This window comes from Anser cygnoides, chromosome 2 (assembly GCF_040182565.1).
Source record: "Anser cygnoides isolate HZ-2024a breed goose chromosome 2, Taihu_goose_T2T_genome, whole genome shotgun sequence".
NCBI lineage: Eukaryota > Metazoa > Chordata > Aves > Anseriformes > Anatidae > Anser > Anser cygnoides.
In genome coordinates, this window is record NC_089874.1 from 162,430,876 (window position 1) to 162,457,812 (window position 26,937).

The 26,937-nt window shown below is 55.6% G+C and overlaps 1 protein-coding gene across 2 annotated transcripts in view; it reads right to left on the minus strand.

Annotated features, from left to right (window-relative positions):
• The window catches only part of ZC3H3 (zinc finger CCCH-type containing 3), a 137,300-nt gene that overhangs the window by 109,088 nt on the left and 1,275 nt on the right, over nucleotides 1–26,937 (minus strand). For both annotated transcript variants that reach the window (XM_066990810.1, XM_066990809.1), the window contains exons 2-3: nucleotides 24,665–26,516; nucleotides 23,758–23,948 (exon numbers count right to left, since the gene is read on the minus strand). In XM_066990810.1, the coding sequence (XP_066846911.1) occupies nucleotides 23,758–23,948; nucleotides 24,665–26,516 (2,043 nt within the window). The remainder of the gene's footprint in view (nucleotides 1–23,757; nucleotides 23,949–24,664; nucleotides 26,517–26,937) is intronic.

Below are 26,937 nucleotides of genomic sequence, written 5' to 3' on the forward strand. Positions count from 1 at the left end.
GACCTCCGGGGGGACAGCCCTCGGCCACCAGCACCCGGCTTGTCTCGGCGCTCTGAATTCGGGGCGCTGCCTTAGCACCTTATTTAGGTAATTATCCGAATCTTCACCGCCGCATACCCTGAAAAACAAACCTCTGAAGTTCTCCAGTTTCACCTGTAGCTACCCTTAAAAAAATCTGGTGCCTCGTCCACGATCACACGAGGGTTTTGGGGAGCAGATTTCCAAGCTGCCCGTCCGGCATAGGCTGTTCCTGCTGCTCCTCTCCTGCTGCTCCTCTCCTGCTGCCCCTCTCCTCTCCCTGCCCGTCCTGTGCACGGGGACGTGATGCTTCTTCCTCCGAGCTCTGCTCCTGCTCTGCACAAAAACCCCCGAGATCCCACCGGCGACAAGACCTGAGAGCGCTGCGCGTATTTTTTCCCCCCGGTTCAGGCGCAAAGTACTTGGGGCTCTCCCGGAGGGCGGCTTTTTCCCTACAAGCCCCAACAGCTAGGAAATAACAAACAGAACTGCTCCCTTTGTCGGGGTGATGGGGAGGAAAGGGAGCGGTGACCCGGAGCTGAAATCATCTTGGAATAAATGAAGAGGATGAACCGTGCTCGGGGCTCGTGCGGCACTCGCTGCCCTGCCCCATCACACGGGGGAAAAGCTGCAGGGACAGCCCGGAAGAGGACGAGACATCCAGGAAAGAAAATAAGGGAGAGGTGAGGGGGGGAAGAGGGACTCCTGCGCGCGGGACTTCGTAGGTTACAAGGAAATCCTTCCAAGAAATTCAGGCGGAGAAAGGGGAAAGGTGGCAAAGGGGAGGCAGCATCCTCCTGCTGCTTCTGGCGCCCCGCACGCACGGCCCTGGCCTGGAAAAGCTTTGCTGCGCGTTGAAAACCAGGGGGGGGAAAAAATTGCTCCAGCCCCGGCAGCAAGGTTTCGAGGTGTATTTGGCAGGGAATTACCTCGACGTGACCACGCCGCTGGGGTGCTGCTGCTGCTTTCTGCTTCTCGGGCAGCCCGGCCCCAAAGGATGCTCCCCCTGCTCTCAGGGCACAGGCTGGGGACCGCTGGCCGAGGGCTTTAGCCCCGAGCTTGCCCCCAAGTAGCCACATCCCGTCCCTGCCGATGGTGTGGAAGAGGCACCCAAAAATCCCTCAGGGCCAGGGCGATGAGCGCGCAGCTCCTCGGGGCTTTGATGTGCGCTTGCTTCTGGGAAGGGAAATTCAGAGAAAATCCCATCTCTGGGAAAAGACTCGCTGACGGCAGAGAAAAGCAACATTTTGACTGCCTAAACCCAACCGTGCCCCAATTCTAGGCTAAAAAGGACAAAGTCGGCGCTGCTCCCTCCAGCCCTTCTCCGCTGCTTGATGCCAGGCCCTACCGCTTGCTTCTGGACCGGCAGCTCCCCTATAAAGGGCCTTGCTATCCTCCCCTAACACTTCTAATCAGAATTTTTGGAGTAATGAAGGCTTGGCCTGATTTTTTTCAGAGGGAAAACGGCACAGACAGGGGCGACGCTCGCCCAGGGGGGCGGAGAAGAGCAGCAGCGTGCTCACACCCGCGCCTAGGGGGGATGCTGCAGGTCGGCGCATCCCCGACCAGCACGGAAAGCGGGACCCAAAGGCACGTGTAGCCCATCTCGGCGAACGCTTAATTCACGTTTCCGCCGCTTCCCTCTTCCCCGGGACAGCCAGAAGGGGCTCGTCGCGGACAGCCGGTGGGACGCATGTAGCGCCGTGCTCCGGGACGCGGCCATCCCGTCGCGCTCCGCTCTGGGGTTTGAGCTGCCACGGAGGGCACGGCTCCGTCTGCCCGGCTGCCGGAGGTCGGCCCTATAATTCAGCCGAACGGGGGAAGCCGCGGCGGGGTGTCGAATGATTTAAAGCATCCCTCGCCCCCGCCCCTGCCCCCGGCGCAGGGTGCCACCTGTTAGCGGCTGGGGCCTGAGAAAATACCCAGGAATGAGCAGAATCCCGGGGCGCGCAGCTCCGCTCCACCAACTGCGGTAAGGAAGAAGCTGCTAATGGCTCCTCGCTTGCTCCAGGGATTAGGTCATAGATCAAATCGGATTCCCGAGGAATGGGGTTAGCGCATTCCCCGCGAAGGGGCTGGGTGCACGCAGCGAGCTTCCCAGCACCGAGAGCGAGCCGGGCACCGCAGCAGCGTGGGGCCACGCGGCACGGGCGAGAAAAACCCGAGGGATTTGCGTGGAGGAGCCCGGTAACGGTTTGCTGGGGGTCAGGCAGCTCTAAGGTTTCCCCCAAGGTTTCCCCCGAGGTTTCCCCCAACACTTCCCCCGAGGTTTCCCCCAGGCCAGCTCCCCGTTTTCACAACCCCTTCGGTCCCCCGGGGCGGACACGCGCCGGCCCCGTGGGTACGGGGGCTATAGAGAATTGCTCGGAGAACTGGGAAGCTTTGGGCTCGGAGGCAGAAAAAAGATAAATGGGAGAGGGAAAAAGAGGAAAAAAAAAATGAAATGGAAGAGAAAGGAGTAGCCAGCAAATACAGCTGAAGTTGGTGGAAATCAGAGAAGCATCGCGTAATTCTCATTATTTACGACTCCGTCTACAATTACCGGACCCTGACTGCTCTGTGCAGTGATAAAACACCAAAAGCAGGATGGCTGCGACTTGACCACGCTTTCCTTTAATGCTCTCCCTAAAAAGGTCCCTGCACCTCCAGCTGCGGGCTCACCACGGGTTTGTATCACAGCGCTCGGGTCCGGCCGCCCTCCAGCACCGCTCTCCTGCCCGCGGACCAAGCAGGTGCCAGCCCCCAAAAACACCTCTCCCCCTCGTCCCACGATGGAGACGCCCCTCCCACCACCAGGCACAACTTCCCCCATTAAAATAACATTCCCCTAAACCCTAAGAGAAGGGTTTGAGCACTCGCGAAGGGCTCGGATCCATCACCGTGATGGATGGTCCCCGACGGCCCGAAGCGAATCAAAGCCATCGTTCATTTTGATCGCCGAGGTTGTCCCTCCGGGGCTCGAGGATGCCTCTGCTTTCACACGAGGAACACCAGGAGCTCGCTGACACCACGGCCAGAAGAACAACGCGAACAAGCTAGAAAAGATTTTGTTTTTTTAAACGGACTTTTACCGCTAGCAAAGCGCCCCCGCGCTGCGGTTCAGACGAACCAGCCTTAACGGTGAAAACTTTGCGGAGATGAAAAAAAAATTATTAAACAACTCACACGGAACATTTCCAGGAAAGCCAAAAGAAAAAAAAAAAAAAAGAATTGGCCTCCATTTAGGCCGGTACCTAAACCTTTTTTATTTGAAGTCAGCACTTCTGAAACACGGCCGTGAGCACAGCGCGGAGACTCTCGGCTGCTCGGGAACGTCACCTGTCAACGCCTGCTCCCCAGGCGCACTTAGAGGAGAGCTGATCGGCACTGATGTCCCCATCCCGTAAATATTTCAAAGAAAAACCAATTAACACCGCCGCTGCTCCAGTGCGCTTCACAAACAAACTTCCCCGACTCGAAGAAAGCTGAAGAAAAGCAAAGAAACGGCGAGGCTCTCAGCGCCAAGACGCTTCGACGCTTTCCTCTCTTGCTTGGACGCAGCAGGGACACCAAACCAAAGCAGCCTGTCCCCAGGGAATAAAGGCTGGGACCCACAAATAGGTCCCTGCATCCCCTACACAGGTCCTTGCATCCCATACACGCCTCTGGCCCGTCTCCTGCAAGACCCCAAGCTCCCCCAGCTCCCCATTCTCTGTCTCCTCTCCTTCGCCCGTCCTCTCGTCCCCACGTTGTCCTCTCGATCTCAAAGCTTCACGTTGTAGGTGAAGAACCTACAGGCAAGCTCTGTCCCCGAGTCAATCTGAGTCCCACAGCTCCCAGAGGAAGACAGTGGGGCCAGTGGGGGCTGATTCCCGTTCCCATCCCACCACTAGCAGAGAAATGGTGGGCAACGTCCTCGGGCTCCTTGCGGACCTTCGGAGCAGTGGGAACTGTCAAGCGCTCACCATTATCTGCCTCCAGATCCTCACTTCTTTGGTCCTCATCCCCTAACCCCTTTGCTTTTCTCCCTGTTTTTAGCTCCCCAACACCCCTCTGACCCTACAGGAATAAAAACAGCCAGAAGGGGGTATCCAGAAGCAAAGCTATGGGAAGCGCACGTGGGATTTCCTGAGCCTGATGCACATCGGGCGTTCAGTAACATCAGAACCACCCCCCAAGGACCCGACCCCACAACCTCAGTCCGTCTGTTGATACTGAGATGGGCCAGGCACAAAAACCAGCCGGGAGCATCCGATTATTTAGCAGAGGGGGCTGGAGCCGGGACGCACGGCCCCACGCGTGCGTTATCCGAGGTTAACGCACGCGTGCCGGAATTGCAGAGCCCGGCGCGTGCACGTTTCACGCAGGTACAGCCCTAACCTGGTCATGCTCACACGAAGGCTGCAGCCCTCCCACGTACACCTGATCCACCTTTAAACGAGACCGGTGCTCGGGTTTTATGCTGGTTTAGCTCTTTCGGAGAGCAATCTGATTGCTTTGGTTTGAAAACAAAAAGATTTCTCGTCCCGGTCCCCTCCCGCCGCCGAGGCAGGCAGCGAAGCACCGTGGCCAATGAGTTATTGTGCGTGAGCCGAGCCACTTAAATGGGGGGAAAACACATTATTCGAACGTTTCTCACGGCTTTGTGCAAATAGAGTTTCCCTCGGGTCTTCTGTGAGGTTAGGACCAACTAAAATATGGCAGCACCCAGAGCAGGGGCACGCGGCGTGGACACGGGGAAGTCCCGGTGACGGTCTGGGTGCTCTCAGCACGACCAGCTCTCTGAAAACCAAGTTCCTCTCCAGGAACACCACTGCCGAGAGGGAGCTGCAATCCTTTGAATACCAACGTTGGCGTTGTGTTATTCTTTTAACGAGGTATCTAACATTTTGGGGTTGTATAAATATCTCTGCCCGGTGTTCAGACGCTTCCCAAGCATCTCCAAGGCACGGTCTTGAGTAGCCAGCCCCGAACTAGCCCTAGAGCTGGGTAAATAATTTAGGCTGTGAGGCTCTGGACCTCACAGCATCCTACCTAGGGCACTCTCAGTGCTTTTAGTCTTCAAAAAGTAAAGATCCAGGGGTGTCAGCTCCTACAGCAGTATCACAGAATGGCTGAGGTTGGGAGCGACCTCTGGACCTTCTGCTCAATTACAGCAATTGTCAATTACTGTTGTTGTCCTCTGGTCAATAGCTGGTTTTATTTGCGTGTTGCGGGTTCAAGGACTAAGTCCTTGGCAGAAGGACTGGGACCAAGGATCTCAGAAGGACTTGGGCTCAAGGACTAAGTCACTTTGGCAGAAGAACAGTCATATCTGGCGTCACATTGACATGAGCAAGTCCCCAAACCCCTCTGAGCCAGCAATAGAGGAGCCTCCAGCAACCGCTCTTTTCAACTGCTTGCACCTCAGATGGCCAAGAGCTGAGGTGGTAGCAAACACCACCATCAAGTTGTTTTAGAGGGGACTTTGTGCCCACAGGTCCCTCAGCACCTGCCTTTGCTCCCATAACACGGGCAGAAAAACCGAAGCACACCCCTAAAAGGATTTAGCCCACGGTCACAAAGGGGCATCAGCAGAAACACGTATTAATAACAAAATCTTCTGGCTCCTAGCCCGCTCCGTCAGGTCCCTTCCCCTCCTCCAATTATTCAGGCGGCCAAAACGCCTGCCTCCGTCCTTGAAAAGTAGGTTGGAAGTGGCTTGAAAACGAGTTGCAACAACACCAGCCAAAAACTGTAAGGGTCCACCGACGCAGCCTGTAGGGTTGTCCATAAAACTCAGTCCAACAGCAGTGAGGGGGCTGGTTTTTTTTTCATTTTAATCAACTCTAAACGTATTCGAAGGACACTCTCTGAGTCTTACGGGGATGTCTGGTAGTTAGATTTAAGAGTCGTCATGGCAGAGCAGATGGTACAGAACAAGAACAGCAATTCCCCACTTTCTCTTGCTGGCCCTGGACCTGTCCGAGTCCCCGGTTGACCCCGGTTTTTACCAAAAAAGTTTCTTTGCTTTGTTTTAAAACTTCACGCATCTGCGCACACCGAAAATAAAAATCGCATCCAGCACTTTTCACGCAGCTGCCACGTCAAATTATCCTCTCGGGGCCGTGTGTCAGGCGCCATCTCCTAAACCTGGGGGCTGTTTTCGTGGCAGGAGAGGCAGACTTGCAGCCCTCATCCCACCAGTGACCTGAATGTGGTGGGAGGACGTTGGCTGGCGGAGCTGCAAGAAACACAAACAGCCCCTGAAAAGTTTCTGACGTTCCTTCAGCATTTTATTCCAGCCTTAAATAACGAGCGATGCTCGAGAGCACCTCAGAGCAAGCTGCAAACGCTGCGCGGAGTCCCAGTTCTCCCATAAAGGTGTTATTAACGCCGCTTTCCAAAGAGAAGAGGAAAAATAAAGCCTCAATTACACGACTCGCACGAAGCGAGCAAATTCTGGCCCGCTGCATAAAAGCCCTGCCTCAAAATAAGAGAGGAATCTCCTTCAGCATCCTTTTCTTCTACGTGTTTCTGGGCTCACCTGCTCCTTGCAGCAGCTCACCTTTATCCTTTCTGAGAAGCAGCAGGTGATGACTTCAAGGACTAAAACTGATTTGGTCATTTATTGGCCAACAGGACCATGGCCAACGGGCACAGAAGGAGGACGAGTCCCGGAGATGCGTTTCCTCCCGCCCGGAGACGTCCCCGTGATGGGGGCCGGCAGGGCGAGAGGCTGCCAAGCCTCAGCGGAGCCGGTCCGAGCGCTGGTTTCACCTTCCCATTACCTGGCGCAGGTGAAATCCTTTCTCAGAGCTGAAAACTCAATTTGGTCTCTGACATCCCAGGCGCAACGGCTCACACGCGCGCTAATCGGCACTGGCATGGGGTGACAGCCCCCAGCAGCGAAAAAAGCCAGGCTCAAATCAGGTCAGAAGAAGTAACCTCAAGAATAAGACACCGAGCACCTATATTAGCATTAATCCCTATTAATCCCTCTACCTTCACCTCTCGCCATCCTTCCTCTGGCTTTTTGGAAGCTGCCTTAGGATCCAAAACCCGAAGCCTTGTCGGTCCTTGCGTCATCCCCGTGCATCGCTGGGGCTGAGCCGTTCCCAACAGCTCTCCCGCATAGGAAACGCTAACGAACACCCAACCAAGTGAAACTCCTCCGTCCCCACGTCGTCCAGCATTCACTCATCCTCTGATAGGGTCTTGCTGATGCACAAGGGCAAATTTCAGACGGGAAAGCCGCTGTAATCCTTCACCGCTGCTCAGCGCGATGGGCACCGGTGAAGGCGTTGCGTTGGCACAGCGCTCGGATTCGGCTTCCACACTTCAGACAGGAGGTGAAGCAGGTGGAAAGCATCTGATGGGGTGCATCAGGAACCTAGGACTGAAGGAAGCTGCACTGCTAAAGCCAGGAAAGACGAAAGGACAACGGGGTAAAAATCCACAAATCCTTAAAAGCCAGCTACAGCAGGGAAGGGCGTCCTCCCTCCTTGACCACCAACAAAGCAACGATGAACTTAACGGTGGCAGACGTGTAGCAGGGAATCTATGAAAGAAGTACAAACAACGGGGCCAAACAGATTATCTAGAGGGGACGTGGAGCATCCATCATTAGAGGTCTTCAAGATAGGGTTGGATGCCCACCGGATGGGAATGATGGAGATAAGTGGCTGTGCCTCGAGCTGGGGAGAGACCAGATGGTGTCCTAGGTCCACCCCAGCCTTTTTTTTTTTAAAACGCTATTTTATGTCTTGGTATTGCTGTTCTCGCTCACCAGAGAAGCCTTCCAGGAGAGTTAAATCCTTTATTTACACGATAAGGCACAGATGAGTGAGGAGCGGAGTCAATAAAACAAGTTGGAGAGAACTCTTCCTAGCCCTGAAGCTGCCAAAGAGAGGAGAGCATCCGTCCTCATCGACCCGCCGACACCTTCAGCCAACCCTCCAGCAACAGCGGGAAAAGACGAAGGGTTTTAACCTTTCGAGAGCGAGCCATGTGCAAAACACTCTCAGCTGTAGATCAGTGCTGTAAATCGGAATGGAAACGAGAGGCGGGCATCGCTGCTCGTGTCACCGGAGCACTTCCAACCCCAAACAATAAAACACGAGGCACTACAAAGACAAATCACTGAAATGACAACCTGTCAGCGCTGCCATCAGCTCAAGACCTTGCAGGGAGAAAAGATAGGAGAAAGAGAAGGGAAAATCCTCTCCCGAGAAGGATGAGTTACTTTTCTCCAGGGAGCTCGCACGAGACAAGACAGCACGGAGCTCGTTCACCTCTTCGATCAAGGGTTCGCGTAACACACTCCTGCAGACATCTGTAATTCCCGTTCAGCTCTGCTTGCTCTTCCCCCGAATCACTTTTTTTTCTTACCTTGACTACTTTCTTGTCCAGAATTTACAGAGCAAGCAAATCCCCAAAAACACCTAAGGCACGAAAATGACTCTCGATAGCAGATAACGCCGTCGGTGCGGGAGCAGCAGCTTCCTCCCCTTTACGGAGACATCCTTTTTCTTGCACCAGAAGTCATTTAAACGTCAAAAGAGGAGAAATATGTCAATCTGACTGCCTATCAGGCGGCTTAGTGAAAAGTTTTTAAGAGCTATTGACAACAAGTCCACTTCTGCCTCGGACGCGGAAGGCCGCGCCGCTCCATTAAGCAACCCAACCACTCTGCTCCCATGAATATTTAAAAGAGAAAAAGCAAAGCATTAGGCAGCCACGCAGCTCGGGATGTGCACTAACCTCTTCGGGAAGGACAAAGGAAGTGTCAGCACACACAAAGTGCCTGGTGTGGTGTCCAGCCTGCAGAGGGTGATGCGGAAGGGGCAAGGTCCTCGCCCCCCGTACCCACTTCGTGTAAAACCAGCCTTTCCCCAGCACATTCAGCACAAGAGGCTCTGAACTGATTCCATATCGAATAGGTATTCAGGGAGATAAAGTAAGGAAGAAAATGTCCCTTGGGTTTAAAGGTAAGACTGGGAATCATGAAGGCACCACACAAATGAAAGGAAAACTCTTTGAGCCGATATTTCCTATCAAAAATTATCAGAAAGCCTCAAAAATCTGGGACCACATGCAGCCAGGTAAGAAATTAAAGTAAATCTGAGTACTCGGAAAAAGAAATCAAGCTGCAGGTCTAAGTTTCCAAACCACAGCCTGCTGCTTAGCACAAGCCACGAGACAAGAGGGCATGTAAGCAAGAGAGCGCGGATCCCGTACAGTAAATGCGATCCGAGGCCGTCCCACTCTTCGGAAAAAGGAGCTTGCAGGTTAACTCATGTGCTAAAGAAAGCTCCTTTTCACCGAAGCCTTTAAAACACAGAGGAGCCAAAGAGCAGCTCCCCTGAAAGCCAGAAACGCCTAGACTGGAAATCCTTGAAGTGGGAGAGCAAAGCTGGAAGGCCACGGTGCGAAGGGAATGGACTCGCTCTCAGCACTGCTCAGCCTCGGAGCCCACGAGACAAGAAGAGATAAAAGGAGCTGCCCGCTTTAATATATATTAAAAAGCGCAGGAACACACCAGGCTGCAGATTTACTGCCTGTCACTAGCGGAGGTTTAACATCTTGATTTCACGCTGGTATTCTTCATTAGGTTTTTATTACCGGGCTTTGCTTGTTTATGTCGCCGCCGTCGCGCTCAGGTGGGAACCGGAGGGGTTTCATTCAGAAACGTCTTCAAGCGGAGCCGTGAAACAGCCCCGCAGCAAGGTACTCGCTGCCTTCCCACTGCCGGCTGATCGCAGAGGAGGCAGCAAGGATGAGGGCAGCTGAGCAAAGCGACCAGCCACAGCCTCATTGTGCGGATGCTGGGGAGATGCGGTGGGGATGGAGAGGGGAAGAAGCGCCGGGAGATGAGCAAAGCCATCCCCTGCGGTCCACGCTGAGCTCCGCTCGCTTGTCCCCGTGTCTTTGGTACCATCCGAGTGCCTGGTGTAAGCTGGCATCCTCCTCAGACTCTCCCCAAAGGGCCTTTTTTACAAATTAGAGCAGAATGATAAACTTGAAGGGGGGCATTTTTGAGTTAATGATGCCTGGTGAGCCCAAGGGACCGGGCTGTCTTACACGCACCTAGGAAACAAAATGCAATTAGCTCCCAAAATCAAAGCTCAGCCAGAGCGAACAGCTCAAACTGACAACTCGGTACCGAGATCGGGATCTGTCCACGTCACACACAGTCACAGAAAGCAGACAATGTCCCCAAAAGCAGCCCCAGCTGCCCCATGCCGCAGCTCAGCAAGCAGCAGCCCTGGTCCCAGAGGTGTCCCGGAGGCCAGACGTCCCCCCAAATGACAGCTACAGCACGGGGGGGCGCTCGGGAAAGCAGCGGATGGGGATGGATGTGCCGTAAGCCATCAGCTGGGAAGGGAAAATTGCAAATGTGAGAGCTCAGACTGCGTATCTGGGGGTATTTCCATGTCCTCGCTAAGGCTCTGGCCCCAAAAGACAGGCTGCACGCAGTCCTGCGAAACCCAGAGAAGGCAGGGCAGCTTTTTGGTGCCCCCACGTGGATCCAGGAGCAGAAAGAAACACATCCGCAGGGCACAGGATGCGTTTATCACGCTCTCAATTTCTTCCCCTTCCTTTCCCTTCCCCATGTAAGCTGTCCATCAGCCACTCTGGGGAGGAACAAAACCCATCGGGAGGAACAAAACCCATCTCCCGTCCCTGCTCCTCCCAGCAGGGCGAACTGAAAGCCACGAGCGGGCAGCAGTGGGGGATTTGCCTCCCCATTTCCAAGGACAGGGCCATTTCTGCATAGCCCTAACGCTATCTGGAGGATTTATTTGCATCCCTCGTTCAGGTTAAGGACTTTTTATAAGTCAAGGAAAGGACAAGTTGGCACCGAGCTGCACCACCCGGACGTGGGTACCCCTTCAACTGACTTGTACGAGTATTTGAAGGATCTCCAGACCAAAACTTGGAGACACGGCTTCATACAAGGCACAGATGCTGCCCTTACTGCATTTATAACATCTAAGTATTGTGCCTAAACTCAAAGAAGCACACCACAAAGCCTAGCTGTTCACAAGCCCACCCAGCTGCTGGCTGGTCAGTATTTCTGCATCGTCCTTTGGCCAGATTTTCCACCGCCAGCTCTTCAGGACACCGAGTACATCAACGGGTTGGCGCCTTCTGGTTGTACAGGGCAATTTGCAGCCTTGGCACCGCACGAATAATGGCACAGAAGAACAACACACACAAAATGAAGCCAGCCCTAGCCACAGCGGGGCTACCGCAAGGCGATCGTGCGAAGTGGAAGGCTCGGTTTTGTAAATACAACACTGAAGTCCTCTTCTGCTGCGGTCAAGGTCAACTCAGACCTAGAGGACCTCAATTACAGGTTCCCTCGAGCAGCGAAGTGAAGTAGTTGGGTCTCCTGCTTTGGTCCTGGCCTTCACATCCAAGAGCACAGCACTGTCATCACCTCCAAAGAGTGCTTCTTCTTCATGACAATGCTCCAAAATCGCCTCCTAACCCAGGATCTTATGACTATTTTCATTCTCTTCAGCAAAGATCAATAAAAGGGCTCTGGCAAAGCATCTCTGGGCTTTCTGTAGGGTCCAAAGCCCTTTGCAGACGTGATGATGAAGCGGCAATCCTGCACCAACCTCGTCGATGAGAACTGCCTCACCGCCAGACAGAAGTTGGATGTTTTTGTCAGTTGGGTTTGACATCACCAACCCCAAATGCTACAAAACCCTGTGAGCTGCAAAGGGACTTGGTTGCTTAACATGAAAATTTTAGCATTGTGGCAGAAAATGTTCCCTTGAAAGCACAGGAACGGACCTCTTGAGGTGCCACCAACCCTCTGCTTGAAGCACGAGCACCACCGACACGAAATCGGGGCAGCTGCAGCTTCGTCTACCCAAACCCAAAACACCTCCAAGGGCAGAGACTCCACAGCTTCCCAAGACGAGTCCAGATGAACCATCTCTTCCCATCCTCCTTGAACCGAGATGCCCCAAAATGGGTATACCAGCACACCAGCGGCCCCCAGCGCCACAAAGAGGGTTAACACCATTCCTACAGCTGCTGGCCATCTTCCTCTTAATGCCGCCCAGTGCAAGTTTATTTTAATTGTTTAAAAATAATAACAACGAATGCTTTGGGCTCTTGCAGCTTAGCATCCAACACAGCCCCAAGCCCTTTTCAGCAGAGCTGCTAAGGAACAACGGGCTTCCCAGAAGACAGGGTCAGGTGCACACTATATTAAGAGTCTGGAGGACACCAGGACGTCAGTGTTTATAGGTTTCCTCAGCTCAGTTTCGGTGTGCTGTGCTTACTGGGACCCGGAGTCCTTGGCAAACGTGAATCCCGTCTTTCTAGAAAGAGACAGATGGCGACGTGCAGCTCCGCGCCATTCCACCATCCAGAAGGAGGCCATCTCTTCTTACAATGAAGAATATTCAAAGTTAAGCACGAAGCCGACAGCTTGCCAAGCCTGGACACTCAACTGGAACAGCCCTTTTCATCCTTTCTAATCTGCATTTTGCTTCTCCAGACATCCCCCTCCAGTTTTGGGTAGCGCAGAGGAGGCAGAGACGCGCTCCCTCCCCAAGGTGGTCTCTTCAGAACAAAACGCACCACGCCACAGCCCCAAGATTTTTTTTTAAAGCACACGAAGAGAGCCCGTTAAAAGGGCAGAACGTTTTAGGAGCTGGCAAACGTCTTCATGTCTCGCGGTTTTCGACTTACCCTTTCCAAAGCATGACGTTAAGAAAACAATCCCACTGTCAAGAAATTGTGTCAATGACAAGTCCCGCTGTTCCACCTCTGAAAGATTTATACCTCAATTCTCCACGAGCTGAATTTGTCTTTTAGGTTGAGCCCTAACTCTGGAATTGAATAAGCGTCATGAATGTGACAGATTAACAGAACGTTAATACAACAGTTCCTGTAGCATTTCACCCAATTCCCCCGCTCGCTTCCCGATGTACCTACAGACACCACAGCCGACCCGTGACACCTCCTTACTCCTGCCCCACAACGTGTTTTTCACCAAAGCAAGCACTGCCGTTAGAAATATACACACCATGAAGCATAAGGGTAAAAGTTTAAGCCCAGACGACTTCACCGGGGCCAGAATTTCACCATCTATTTAAAAAATATATCAACTTACTTCCTCCAGTCGCACACATCTATCTCCCCAGCGCGTGGACCATTTCATCTCAATTTGCAAACATTTTATAGCCTCTTAAATAATTCCTCTGCTTCCTTCGAGCCTCTCATCCTGCAAATACTCGTGATGGAGGCTTTCCCTGGACGTCGGGAACGTCTTGCTCCGAAGACGATGCCGTGAGTGAGACCCCCTGAGCCCCACCGCCGGGGAGGTAAAATTAAAGCACGGCCACACCACAAAACAAAATACAGCTGCCATACCGAAAGTAAATATCAGAGTCCATTACGACGGGAGAGAACCAAACTTTTTCTTTTAAACATTGATTATTCTGGAATAATTAATTAGCAGAGCTGTAACAATACATAAACTTGCCAGCCTCTGACTCTTCTGATAATTTATGCAAGATTCCAGTATCGCTGCGGTTGCCTTTTCCGCTGCCTAATTCAGCATTTTCTTTTTTCCTTATGAAAGCAAGACTCCAGATTTAACTGCTCTAATGCCCTTTTACAGTGTTTGGCGTAGTAAAACCTAACAGCCACTCCAGCACGCCAGCAGGGAAATGATGGATCGCGGAAGCTCGCAGAAGGGGAGCACCGTAAAATGCCCCAGTTAACGTTGAGATAGTCGAGTAAATCTTATTTTAAAAACACACCCCTATACATACACTGAAAGTGGCGTCTCTGATGAACTCGTATCCCCCTATCAAATCCCCTCTTGATTTTTCTCATTGATAACAGGTACTTTCACACAAAGCACCTAATAACCGAGCAAAAGCCATCGCCGCTAGATTACGCTCACCAATCACGGGCTACACCCGGCCAAGAAAAAACCCCATTTGGGTGAGGTTGGTCTCATCTTCAAAACGCTTCTACAAAAGATGAGTCCATCTCTTCTTCCAAAAAGCTGTACTGGAGGTATTTGAAGCTGTTTGGAGTTCCTGGGACTCATCCTTCTCACCCCAAAAAGCTCACGGCTGAGGCTTCCAGGAGATGAAGCGGAGCATCCCGCGGCGGACAACGAAGCACAGCACCTCCAGCAAAGGACGGCAGGACCAACACAGTGAGCCACTGCCCTGGCTCCTTGAGCTGTTTTTTTCATTCCCAGCATGGTTCCCGAGCCAGACTTTCCCTTACACCCCCATAAAACGTGGCTGCTGCTCTCTTGGGGCCGGGAGCCGCGAGTCACGGAGCAGCACCGCACCTTGCGAGCCCTTTTCCTTTTCCACGAGCTGCCCCAGGCTGCAAACGGGGGGCAAACACACACTGGTTGGCTCGGTTTTACTGCAGAGCCCTCGCAAGACACGTTCCTGGGAGGTTTTTTCAAGGCTGAATGGCAGACACGTGCCTGCTCACGCTCACTGCCTGGGCGCTCTCCGTCCCACCTAAGGACGGGCTGTCCCGGGACGTTTCCCCGTGCACAGAACAGCACAAAATGCACCATCGGGGGGTTTAACGGGGGGTTTACCAGCCCACATTAAGGCTCCACGTCTGCTCTCCTGCCCTTTTCCCACCAGAGAGCTCCCGAGGGCAGGCTTAGGGGAGGGAATAAGGCATAGGATCGGTTTTGAGGTCTGAGCTGGACACCCAGTTCACCGGCTCTGCTCACACACCCACGCAGCGCCGCTCCGACCCCGAGCGACAGCAAAATCTGCACACGTCTGGATTATACAGAGGCGTACGAGAGGATGAAACCTTCCTGACGCTCAACTTTCCCCGTGGGCAACAGCAAAACTCCCGTTGACAACTGAAGGAAACGCATTTCCCCGTCCCTCAGCCTAAAGCAGAAACCTGAAACCGCGAAAACTGCTGCACCAGCACGGCGTTGTGGGACTCGTGAGACGCTGTCAGGTCCACAAAGCACTTACCCCAGGTGCACTCCTGCATCTGTTACATATTCTGGGGGGGGTATTACTCATTTATATCGCTTTGCAGAGCACACGAAGCCCAGCCCGAGCGAGCAGGCGGGTCCTCGGGCGAACAGCTTCCACTTCGGCTCAGCAGCGATACGGGGGGATCGCCGCACGAAGCCCCTGCGTTGTTACAGGGGAAAAAAAAAATCAGATGGAAAAGGTTTGCAAAATCAAAAAAAAAAAAGAGAGAGATACTCGTAAATGGGGATTTGGAGAAGAACGGGAAGCAGAAAGCAGAACAGAGAAACCTACGCAGGTTTTACAGGGAGCCGAGCGTTCGCTGGGGTGGGATTTGGGGAGCTCCGCCGGCGCCGCCGGGGATGCGCTGATCGGCAGCGCCGGCAGCAGCTCGCGGCCAGGGAACCATCTGAAACTTCAACGGTGACCCTGCTGGGGATGCTTCCCGTCACTCTGCACATCAGGAGCAAGGAAACTGCCAGAGGAGGAAGCAAAAGAGAAGAAATTTTTCAAGCTTCAGGTTACTGATCCGTCCCTGTTTCGACAAAGCGCCTTAAATGCCCACTTTTCTCTCTCTCAGTTTTATTTTAAGCATACAAGAAAAGACAATCAAGGGGATAAAAGGCAGCAGCACTGAAATTCAGCACAAGTCTGAGCAGCAGGTAGCGCCGGACAGGTCGAAAACTGGCTTAAAACCACCCATAAGCACCCCAGCTTTCTCAGATGCATTCCTTCAGGGTAAGGCTGAAAAAAAAAAAATCTAACTGCAAACCTCACTGTAAAAATAATCACCCTTCAAAACCTAACTGCAAACCTCGCTGTAGAAATAGTGGCAAGGGAAGACTTCCAGGGCTAAGACCTCTTGCTCTGTTTCCTTTTTCTTTTTTTTTTCTTCCTGCGGATCGAGACTAAAGCGGAGACTCGATTTTTCTTCCGCACCGCGCTGTCCCTGCAAGGTCTGAAATCATAGCAAAGGCCCCCCACGGACCTGAAAATATCAAGGGTCAGAGGCAATGAAAGGCTGTCGTACATCCCCAAAGCCCAATATTTCTTCCTGTTAGCGCAGGAATATACTGCTCCCCTGGGACCCACCTGCTACAAACAGAATTTCAGAAGCAAACGGTAGCGGGCACCGCACGAGAGATTCTCTGAAACTGGGGACACGGGCAACGAGAGAGGATTTTCAGCATCGAATCGGGCACGAGGCTGAATTTCACAGAAAAAGGGAGAAAGAAGGGACGCGGAAAATGAGAATAATGAAATGCAACTCAACGTGGAGAGCCGTGTGGGTTTATATCCATCGCCTGCTGTTCCCCAGGCCCTCATCACCGGCCCGAAATTTTCCTCGTGGCAGGGGTCTGCTCACGAGCCTTGCACACATCCACGCCCAGCGGCCCCCTGCTACCTTCAGCTCTCATCCCTGACACGTTTCGACCCAGACGCTCCCCGTATCGCCGCCCCCGCTTCGCCCGCCCCCCCAAAATCCGGACGCCGGAGCGCTCACGCGGAGCTTTTTGGGGAAAAGGCACCTACACGGTGACACCTCCTCGGTTAGCAGAGCTGGCTCCCCTCGCCCGAAGCAGCCCGTTATTTTTAAAAGAGGGCTCTGAAAACAGAAATCCGCTCGCAGGCTCGGGACGGCGTCGCCCGCGAATGCCAAGCGAGGGCAGAAACCCTAAACCGCCGCTTACGAACGCGGACGCCACCGGTGCCGGCAGCGAGCCAACTATGTGAACTTCTCCCAGGGACGGCGAAGGGCCCGGCAGCCGCTCGGCCAGCCTCGCTCCTCCCCTGCTCCCGAGGACGAGGCGGGGAAAGCGAGAAAAGGGAGACCTGGCAGCGCCCCGACCGACGGGCAAGGTCAAGCCACGCACGGCAGCGCGGCCAGTGCTGACGTTACCCCCGCCGGCGCCCGGCAGCGAAACCCCCGAGGATAAACCGGGATTTAATCCGGTTTACCCGGTTCAGATAAACCGGGAAGGATCCGTCCAAAGCCCCGACGAGTGATGGGGAATAAAAGACGTGAGAAGGCCGCGGGGTCCGGAGCGCGTCGTGCGCGACGAGGGCTCCCTTCAAGGGCACGCGTCGCCTCCTCCTGATGGGACCTAAGAGGCCAGCTCGACGCGATCCCAGACGGCAGCCCGCAGCCCGAAGCGGCAACTTCGTGCAACTCACCGAAGAGAAAATCACAAATAAAGCAAGGACGCGGCCAGGAAATAAATCCAAAACCCACGGTGCCCAAGCTGGAACCTCCCCGTCAGAAATATTTACTCCGCTCGGCGCGAAAAGGAACGGGAGACCTCGACTCCAGCCCTGAGATTTTTCGGGGCTGCCAAAGGGACGCAAGCGGCCAGCGCCAATAAAATGAACAGCAGCTGAGCATTCGGATGCCAGCCATACCTCGGCTCCTCGCCGTTTACGCCCCCGTTTACTCCCTCGCACTTGCCCGGGCACGAGGAACGCCGAGCGGCTCGCTCCCTCCGCGCCTGCAGCCGTGACGCGCGGCTCGTGGTTTTGGGCAAGCCGGTAAAAAAAAAAGAAAAAAGGGAGGATTTGTGGTTTGTTTTTTTTTTTTTTGAGAAGGCGGGTGGAATTAAGGGGGTGTAGAAGCACTTCTGCAGAGAGCAAAATAACGCAAAATTCCTCCGGTTGAGCGCGTTTGCAGAGTCCAGCTGCGGCGCTGGCGGTGGCAACGGAGGACGAGGAGGAGGACGCCAACACAAACTGTTGTGTGACCTCAATCCGGAGCACGGGAATGGCGAAGAGAAGCCAGGAAGAAATATTTCGAAGGACTTTGAAGGGAGGAGGACGCAAACTAGCCTCCTGGCAGCGCCCGGGGTGGACGCCACAAAGGACGCGCTCGCGGCGCCGGGTCCCTAAAAGCAGGAGGAGGTCGCGAGGGCTCAACTCCGGGGGCTCAGCGGCGAAATAATTTAATTCGAGCAAGTCCCCGGGGGGGGGGGGGGGGGACTAAAGGGCTCCGCCGCGAGCCACGCACGTGCTGCACATCTCACGCCTCTTCTCCGGCTCGCTCAGCAGCGAGAGCCGCACGCCACCGGGCAGCAGCCGGCAGGTCCCAACCCGGGGCGATGCGATTGATGGGGCAGCCTCGAAGCCCCCCCCCCAACCAGGAATTCCCATTTCACAGCATTTTTATAGCTGGGGGGGGGCAAAAGTCACCAAATAAGAAGCCGACAGGGGGACATAAAGCGCTGCCAGCTTGCCGGGACTCTAAAAAGCCAGGCTCAGAAGCGCGCCCCATTCGTCCCAGGGGAAGAAATGAACGACCGGGGGTGTTTCGGGGGCTCTGCTCCCCTCCTGGCTGCGCCCAGCTCGGCGAATTCGCCCCGAAACGAAACCTGAAAGGTTTTGTTTTAGGGTTAAAGGTTTTGTTTTAGCGCGCTGAGCCGCCGCTAACCGATTCGAGTTACTTAAGGAAGCGAATTATTTAAGATAGGGGTACGAGGGAGCAGCCGCTCGCTTCGTCCTCCCCCTGCCTCCAGCCAGCCGCGAACCCCCGGGCACACGGCTGGGAAGTCCTGCCCGCGAGGGGACGTTACAGGGGGGGAGGAAAAAAAAAGAAAAAGAAAAAAAAAAGGCACCGGGGAGCCTCTCGCCGGCATCTCTGCAATCCCCTGCAATCCCCACGGGCCAGGCGGGCAGCCCGCGCCGCTGCTGAACAATGCACTTTTGGATTCAATTAAAGCGATTATCTGTTGTGCCAAATAAATTGCGTACGGCGCGCGGCCCCGCAGCATTTCACACCGCCGGGCTCATTATTTTCTAGCCGCTTCCCCTCCCTGTTTATGCGCTCGCAAATTAAATTGCTGATAATATGCGCCCAAAATAAAAAACGAGCGCACCTTGTCCGCAGCAAATTGATTCTCTTTTTTTTTTTTCTTTTTTTTTTTTTTCCCCCCCCCCCCCCCCCGAACCGGGCGATTGCCAGGTTTTATATACTCGGTGCCTGGCGATCATTAGTAATTCAATTTTCTTTTTATTAGCCCCCTTATCTGCTGAGCAATATAGTGGCAGAGCTGACCTCTTTCGCACGGGTAAATGTTTAAAATCTTTTCCCTGATTAATTTTGCCAGTTAAGGAAAAGAGGAGAAATGGCCCGGCTCTTAGCCATCACAATGAATAAAGCTTAATGTTGATTGTGATGGAATTTCTAATGCCAAGGAAATTGATTGAACGCAGCAATTACACTGCAATAGTAACTCAAGGGAAATGGGATAGTTTTCTCCTGGCCATAGCCTTTTGGTTATTTAAAACAATCCAATTTGCAAGGATAATTATATATTAGTGTTTTATCTGCCACTTGAAATGAACATGGGAGTTTTGATACTGGCCCAGCATTAGCAGGTTATTGCTGCAAATTACTTGATATCTGCTTTCTTTCACATAAAGACGAAATTAGGCCATCAATAACCGGAAAAAGGTGGACCGGGGAAAATGCGAGGGGCGCGAGTGCCCTCTGCAGGGCTGTGCCGAAGGCAGGGCGGCGCGGGAGGCTCCCCGAAAATCCCAAATCGCCCCGCTTTCTCGGCGCGCGCGACGGGCTCCCGCGGGGGACACGCGGGGAACGGGCACGGCACGGCTCTGCCGGCCCCTCACATCCCAGCAGCTGCCACGTACCTGCCCGAAAGAATCTTAAAACGAAGCAATTCGTTCTGGTTTTTCCTACAAAAGGGACGAGAGCGCTGCCGCGCCGAGCGCGGTGAACCCAACCAAGGCAGCGGTGGTGCAAGGAGGGCAAGCGTGGACTTTGGCAAGGGTAAGGAAAGTAAAAAAAAACCACAAGTTTTCACCTGGTTTTCATTCAAAAAATAGCGGAAAAGGGGCCTCGTCCTGCAAGATGTCAAATATGCCGCCCCCATCGCTCTCAGCGAGGCTGCTGGTAAAAATTTAAGGGGGATTTCCTGCACCCGCGCTGCTGTCTGGACGGGCGAGATGTCACTTAAAAGCCGGCCTTTGCCCTCAAAATTGGTCCGGAAAAGATCGTGCTGCCACGGTTTGGGGAATAACCCCCCCCACCCCCCAAAAAAAAAAAAAAAAACCCTGAACCCATTCGGCAAAATCCCGCCCCAGGCTGCGGGGAAGCCGCTCCGCAAAAATGAAGGAGCAGGAGGCCGGGGTTTGCTCTCTGCATCAAGTCCTCCGGGTCCGGTGCCAAAAAGATGGTTGGGGGAATCGAAAGGACGGTTCGGGGAATCGAAAGGATGCTGGGGGAATGGAAATCGGTGGGAACTTCACCCAGACCTTAATTAGCAGCCGGCCTCCCCCTGCTTCGTGCAGCGGGAAGGGGAACGCAGCTCGGGGCTCCCCCGGCACGGCGAGGAGGGGGACGGGGAGTCCAGGCTGCAAAAGCACTTCCAAATATGATAGGTCGTGCAAAGAAGGATTTTTTTTTATACGGATAGCTGGATACGGTTGAGGAGGAAAATAGAAGTCGCGCCATTCTTTTCAGCTTGCACGGAAATAGGCTGAATTATTTCCGTGCAACGCGGGGGCACGAGGATCTCAGTAAAGACAACCCCAGCGTTCTCCCCTTCTCGTACCAGATCCCTGCTTCAGACCCAAATTGTCTTCTCCGTAACGGAGGCAAGTTGATACAGCCTGGAAAACCACTTCTAGAGGGTATGTAGGAAGGCTGACGGTCGGGCGGGAGGCTGAAATATGCTCTGCTCCCTTCAACGAGAGCCTAAGAAGTTAAATAGGAAGGGAAAAAAAAAGAAAAAAAAAAAAAAAAAAAAGGAGCTCTTCAATATTAAAGGCACATTAATACTGAGTACTAAGCGGTCAAGAAGTCCAAAATCTGAAGGCTGTTTTGTCAACATCCCTACGGCTCCGCTGAGCGACACAACGTTTTCTGCTCCTCTTTGCTTTGCGCGGGCTCTCCCCACGCACACCCCCTGCCCCTGCGTTGTAGTACCCGGACGACCAGACCCCTGCCTGCATTAGAAATGCTTCACAGACAGCTCCAGCGTCCCATCAGAGCAACTTCCAGTTTGGGACATCCCCCAGTTCTGCGCAGGATCCGTCTGGGTCCAAAAAGGGAACCGGAGAGAGTGGGGTCGGCCACGTGTTAATCCCTAGGGGAAGGCAGGGGCGATGCCTTTGCTCACAGCTCGGGCACGTCGCGCAGAGCTCGCGCCACAGATCCCAAAGCCAGGGGACCCCTGTGAAGCCAGAACACGCCTGCCGTTCATTATATATAATTGCTCATTAAGGGGCTTCTAACGAAGCAGCTCGGATGCTGCCCCGCAAGTTCTCTCAGTAGCTAGGCTCTGAGATAAAACCGTGAAACGCTGCCTCGAAAATCCCCCGTCCCTGCCCAGCATCCAACAAGTTCACCAAGCTCAAGCCCCCGGGCAAAATAAAAAAAACAATGGACCCTAGCACGTGGAGGAACAGCGATAATTCAACGGCCACAGAAAGGCAGGGCATCATCAGAGCAGCCCGAGCTGCAAATCTGTTTGCCGGGGATTGAACCCCATCGAAAATGTCGTGTCGGAACCACGGCCAAGCTCTCGGTTATCGCACGGGGACGAAGTCACACCCAGAGATCCCAGCCTCACAGAGCCCTGGCAGCAGGAGGATCTATTTAACGCGGCTGCTCCTCGAGAGGACCACTTTCAGCCCCGCGAAGAGAGAAAGGAGCAGAGAAGGGAGCAGAAACAACCTTGTTTCTCCTCCCCGGGGAGGAGAAAGGCAACCGAGGGAGCCCTTCCAACAGCTTCGTGGAGAAGGTTCAAGTCCCACTCACCCCGTCCAAATCATGGTCGATCTACAAGGGTTTCATTCCTCTCCGTTGCAGAAGGCAAGAAAGAAATGTCGCAGCCTCTTCATGCTCACGGTGAAGAGAGAGATGAGAATTATTTTAATCCGCCTCCTAAGACGCCGGTACGTGGGGTGCCGTTAGCACAGCGGGGACAGGAAGGATTTGGGGCATTTGGGAAGCGAGGGAGAGCAGCAGACACGGCGAAGGGGAGGCTTCCTTCCGCTTTTAGCCATTTTGAGGCCCAAATCGAGCCACGATTTGACAGCAGCTGCTGCGGTTTGCGAGGAAGAAGAGCCCCACAGCACGGCCACCGAGCTGTTCCAGCAGGTTGTTCGCTTCCCCACCTCGGAGCCAGGATCCCCAAGCTCGCAGACCCAAGCTGGAAAATAACTAAAGTCACTCCGACACACCTCAAAACTCTCCCAGATCAAGGCTTGTGCTAGGCTCTGTCAGCACCCCTCAGGAACAGAGATAATTTGATAATTTGATCCGCTTCGGGGCAGGGGGGACCGAGCTACCAATATCGCAACTTTCTCGTACGTAAAATGCTCTTAACCGGACACGTCGCGCTGCAGAGAGGTCCCCAGTATGGGGTTTGTGGGGTCTGAGTCCCCAATTAACCCCACAGCCGGCAGCGGGTATTCCGTGGGAGGCCGAAGGGCTGTTCCTCACCCCACGCACCGCGAGGAATTAAAGCCCCCTGGCACCCCACGACGCCACCCCCGACGGATCCACCACCTCCGGTTTCGGAAGAGCGACCACAGAAGCCGGACGATGGATCTCCAGCCACACGGGTCGCCTTCACGCGCCGCACGAACGCTTCCAGCAGCGGGTGTAGGTTCAACCCTCGTCGACATCCCTAAACGGGGCAAAACTCGGCCCTAAAGTCAGGCAGCTGCCCAAAAGCCGATCCATCAGCACAACCGTGCGGTTATACGGCCGTCCGATTGTCCCCACAGGTCACCCCCCATCCGCCAGACCCCAAATTCTCCCCGCAGCATCCTCTCCGTCCCCCCAGCCCCCTCCTCAGCCACGGAAAGCAAAAGAAACCTCTTTTTCTCCTTCTCCCCCCCCAAAAAGCCTTCCTCTTCCTGAACCGCAAGCCCCCGTTCCCGTTCCCTGCGCCACCGCAACACGGCCACCTCTTGGCACGGAGCGACTCGAACGAGAAATAACGACGAGGACAGGCACAAACTCGGCGGCTGAAGCGCGGAGCGGGAAAGAAATGCAAGTCTCTTCCTAAAACGAGGTCAAAAAGCTTCATTTTGGGGCAGCTGGCGGCCACGTCGCAGCCCACGCAGCCCCGCGCGCTCAAGCGCCGCTCGTTGGCCACGCCAACGAGCACGAAGCGTGCTTCACACACGTTTTTAGAGGAAAACGAATTGCAGGGGGCGTGCGGGACTTGTGATTACCTTGCCAGGGAACAGAGCCGGGTCTCGAGCCACGAACACCCCGACACCTCTTTACGTGCTTGGAGCCGCGGCCCCGCGAAGCCGACGCCTGCTCTGCGAGGGGCTGAGCCCAAGGCAGCGGGACCCGGCCCCAAACCACCCGTTCCCGAACGTTTGGGGCTCGCCGCTCCTCCCCCCAGCTGCAACTTTAACCCCGTTAAATATCAAAAAGCGAGGCTCCCGCAGACGCTGCCCCGGGACGCGGGTGCGCCGGGCAGGTCCGCGGTTCCTGGGGGGGGGGCAATATTTTGTGATGTGCACAGGCCTCCCCCCTCCGCAAAGAGAGAAACTCGCCTCGCAGAGGGATTGCTGCCTCCCGGAGGCGTCGGAGCGCGGTCATTTACAGGCCACCCGGGTTCAGGCTTGGCTTTAGCGCAACCCAAACTCTTCCCGGTGCCTGCCCGGGGTCCGACGGCAGCAGCTTCGCCTCCCGGGGGGCCTGGGACCGATCTCCCCGCTCCCAGAGCCTCTCCGGGAACCGCTCCCCCGGCACGAGGTCAGCGAGCGCCGTCACACCCCCCCAAACGACCGTTCCTACCTTCCCGGGTGGAAACCTGGCTCCTGGCGGCCGGCAGCCTGCAGAGCCTGTGCTTGGTGAGCTGCAGCAGGCCCTTGGGCGAGCAGCGTTTGGGCAGCGCCGGTTTCCCCCGCAGGTTTCGCTTCTTGGCGTGGAAGGGGCTCTTCAGGGGCGCGGGAGGCGAGGGGCCGCTCTTCTTGTCCGCCGGGGAGCTGCGGGGTGGGGCAAAAACCCGGTTAGAGGAGGGTAAAAAGGGGGGCCGAAAGGCGCTTCATCCCCTCGCCCGCGGCCGAGAAGAGGAGCTGGGTCAGCTCCGCTCCCCCTCGGAGGGGCGGCGGGACGGGCTGAAGAGGAAACGGCGAGAAAACGGGCAAGCGGGGGGAATTTCTGGCGAGGCGGCTGGACAACGAAATAACTCAGCCCGCTCGCTTCTCCCCGAGAGACGTCGGGGGGCAGAGGCCGCCGTCCTCTCATCTCCCCGCCCGGCAGATCCCGAAGGAAAGCCCGGCTTTCCGAGGCGCCTCACCCCAAAGGGATCTTCCCGGCGTGAGGGCGAAGCCCCGAGGACAGGAGCTGGGAAGCGAGGAGCCGAAGCTTCGAACCCCGGCTCGTTCGAACTTTGAAAGACCAAAGCCTGAGTTACACCGACCGCTCGAACGATTACAGTCTGAGGCGCCTCGCGGCCCCGAAAAGCGGGAACAAAGCCCCGGGGTACGGGGAAAACCGAAGGCACCCTCCGGCATCCAACAGCCCCCGGTGTAATTTCACCCGCGGGCGCGCCCGCAGCTCGCGGCTGCGCGGATTATTCAACGCCAAGGGGACGCCTTGCCCCGAAGACATCGGGGGCTGCTCCGGCTTCACCTAAAGCCCGCGGGCGTGAAGCACGGCCTCCGGAGGGCCGGTTCTCCAAAGCGGCCCGGCCACTTACCCCGAGCTTCCTTTCCTCCGGATGATTTTCGTCCGGCTCCTCACTTTGTAGCTGGAGAGAACGGCGTCGCCGAACGGCTTCGCCTCCCCGAGACCCGCGGCGGCGGTGGCGGCGGCGGGCGGCCGGCTGGCTTGGGGGGAGGTGGAAACCGCGGGCTTCTTCTCGTCCTCGCACCGCCACCTGAACGCCGACCTGGACGTGGAGGGGGACGCCTGCAGGGCGGAGGCTTTCCACTTGTATTTGCTGGCGGAGACGCCCGGCTTGGGCTGGAGCGGCCACTTCCTCAGCTTGCTCCCCGGATCCGCTTTCGGCGATGCCTTCGCCACCCTCTCCGCCCCGCCGACGATTTTCCGAGCGCCGTCGGGGGCCCGAGGGCTCGCCCACCTCTTCACGGCCCGGCAGCACCTCCCGGGGTTCGCCACCCAGGTGTAGTTGGTTTTCTTAAACTTGGAGGCTTTGCCGGAGGCCGCCGCCGAGGCCGCCGAGGCCGCCGCCGCGGCCCTTTGGAGGCCGGCAGCTTTGTGCAGCGCCGCAAACCTGCTCCTCGCCCCGGCCGCCAGAACGGCGGCGGGTCTGGAGGACGCCTCCTCGGCCCCGAGGAGCTTGGGCTCTCGGAAAACATCCCCGCCTTGCTCGCGGCCCGATCGGCCCGGGGCCGGTGGCTCCGGCTTGCACCACACCAGGTGGCGAGCCCGCTGGCAGCCCGGCGGGGGCCAGGAGAGCTGCGGCTCCGTCTTGGGCGCCACGGCGCTCTCGCAAGGAGCCGGGGAGCTTTCGGCCGCCTCGGCGCTCAGACGCACGGTCCGGGGTTTGTGCGGCGGGCCGGGGTAGGACGAGCTGACCACGCGGCGGGAGGAAGTGAAGGAGACGGAGAGGGAGGGCTTCGGCTCCGCTTTTCGGCTCGGGTAGGGAGCGGCGGAGGACTTCTGCCCCTTTTTACCCTCGCCCGGAGCGAGCCCGCCTGTTTTCAGCCGGGGAACTTCCCAGTAAGAACCTGCAAAACCTTCAGCACCGAAACCTTCGGGACCAAGACCTTCAGGATCGAAACCTTCAGGACCAAGACCTTCAGGACCGAAACCTTCAGGACCAAAACCTTCAGGACCAAGACCTTCGGGACCGAAACCTTCAGGACCAAGACCTTCGGGGCCAAGACCTTCGGGGCCAAGACCTTCGGGGCCAAGACCTTCAAGGCCAAGACCTTCAAGGCCAAGACCTTCGGGACCAAGACCTTCAGGACCAAGACCTTCAGGGCCAAGACCTTCAGGGCCAAGACCTTCAGGGCCAAGACCTTCAAGGCCAAGACCTTCAAGGCCGAGACCTTCGGGGCCGAGACCTTCGGGGCCGAGACCTTCGGGGCCGAGACCTTCAAGGCCAAGACCTTCAGGACCAAGATCTTCAGAATTGAAACCTTCAGGATCGAAACCTTCAGCACCAAGACCTTCAGCACCAAGACCTTCAGGATCGAAACCTTCAGCACCAAGACCTTCGGGACCTAGAACCAGGTCGGTCCTCTGCGTCACCTGGATGCCCACGACAATGTTCCCGTCCCTGGTCAAGTCCACGTGCCTCTCCGGGGACGCCGCGGGTGCTGGGGCCGCCCTGCCCTCCGCGCCGCCGCCGCCAAAAACCCTGGAGGCGCCGGCGTTCCCCGCCACGCGCGGCGGCCCCGGCGGCTGGTTGACGAGGGAATATTTCTTCCTCCAGGAGCGGCCCTGCCGGAAATCCCGGGGGGGTTGCGGGGGGTACCGGCCCGAAAACGGCCCCCTCCTGCCGAACGGCGGCTGCCTGCCGTTGCCCCAGCTCGGCGGCCGCGGCGCGTCCCCGTGGGCGCTCCTGTGGCTGTCTATGAGACCTGCGGGGGGGGGAAAAAAACATTTGGTAACATCCGGCCCCGTATTTTGGGGTATTTTGGGGTATTTTGTTTTTTTTTTTGTTTTTTGGGTTTTTTTTTGGGGGGTATTTGGGCGTATTTTGGGGTATTTTGGTTTTTATTTGTTTTTTTGTTTGTTTTTTTTTGGGGGGGTATTTGGGGGTATTTTGGTTTCTTTTTGGGGGGGGGTATTTTGGGGTATTTGGGGTTTTTTTGGGGGTATTTTTGTTACTCGGCGCCAGCCCAAGGCACGCAGGAGGCTCTGAGGCAGCCCGGGGTGGGCCGGGAGCTCCTAACGAGCAGCTGGGGGTAATTAACACAGGTAATTAGCGCTGGGCTTGGTAATTAACAGCAATTCCCTCTCTGGGCGGGGAAACTGGGGGCGCCTCCCCCCCCCCAGCAC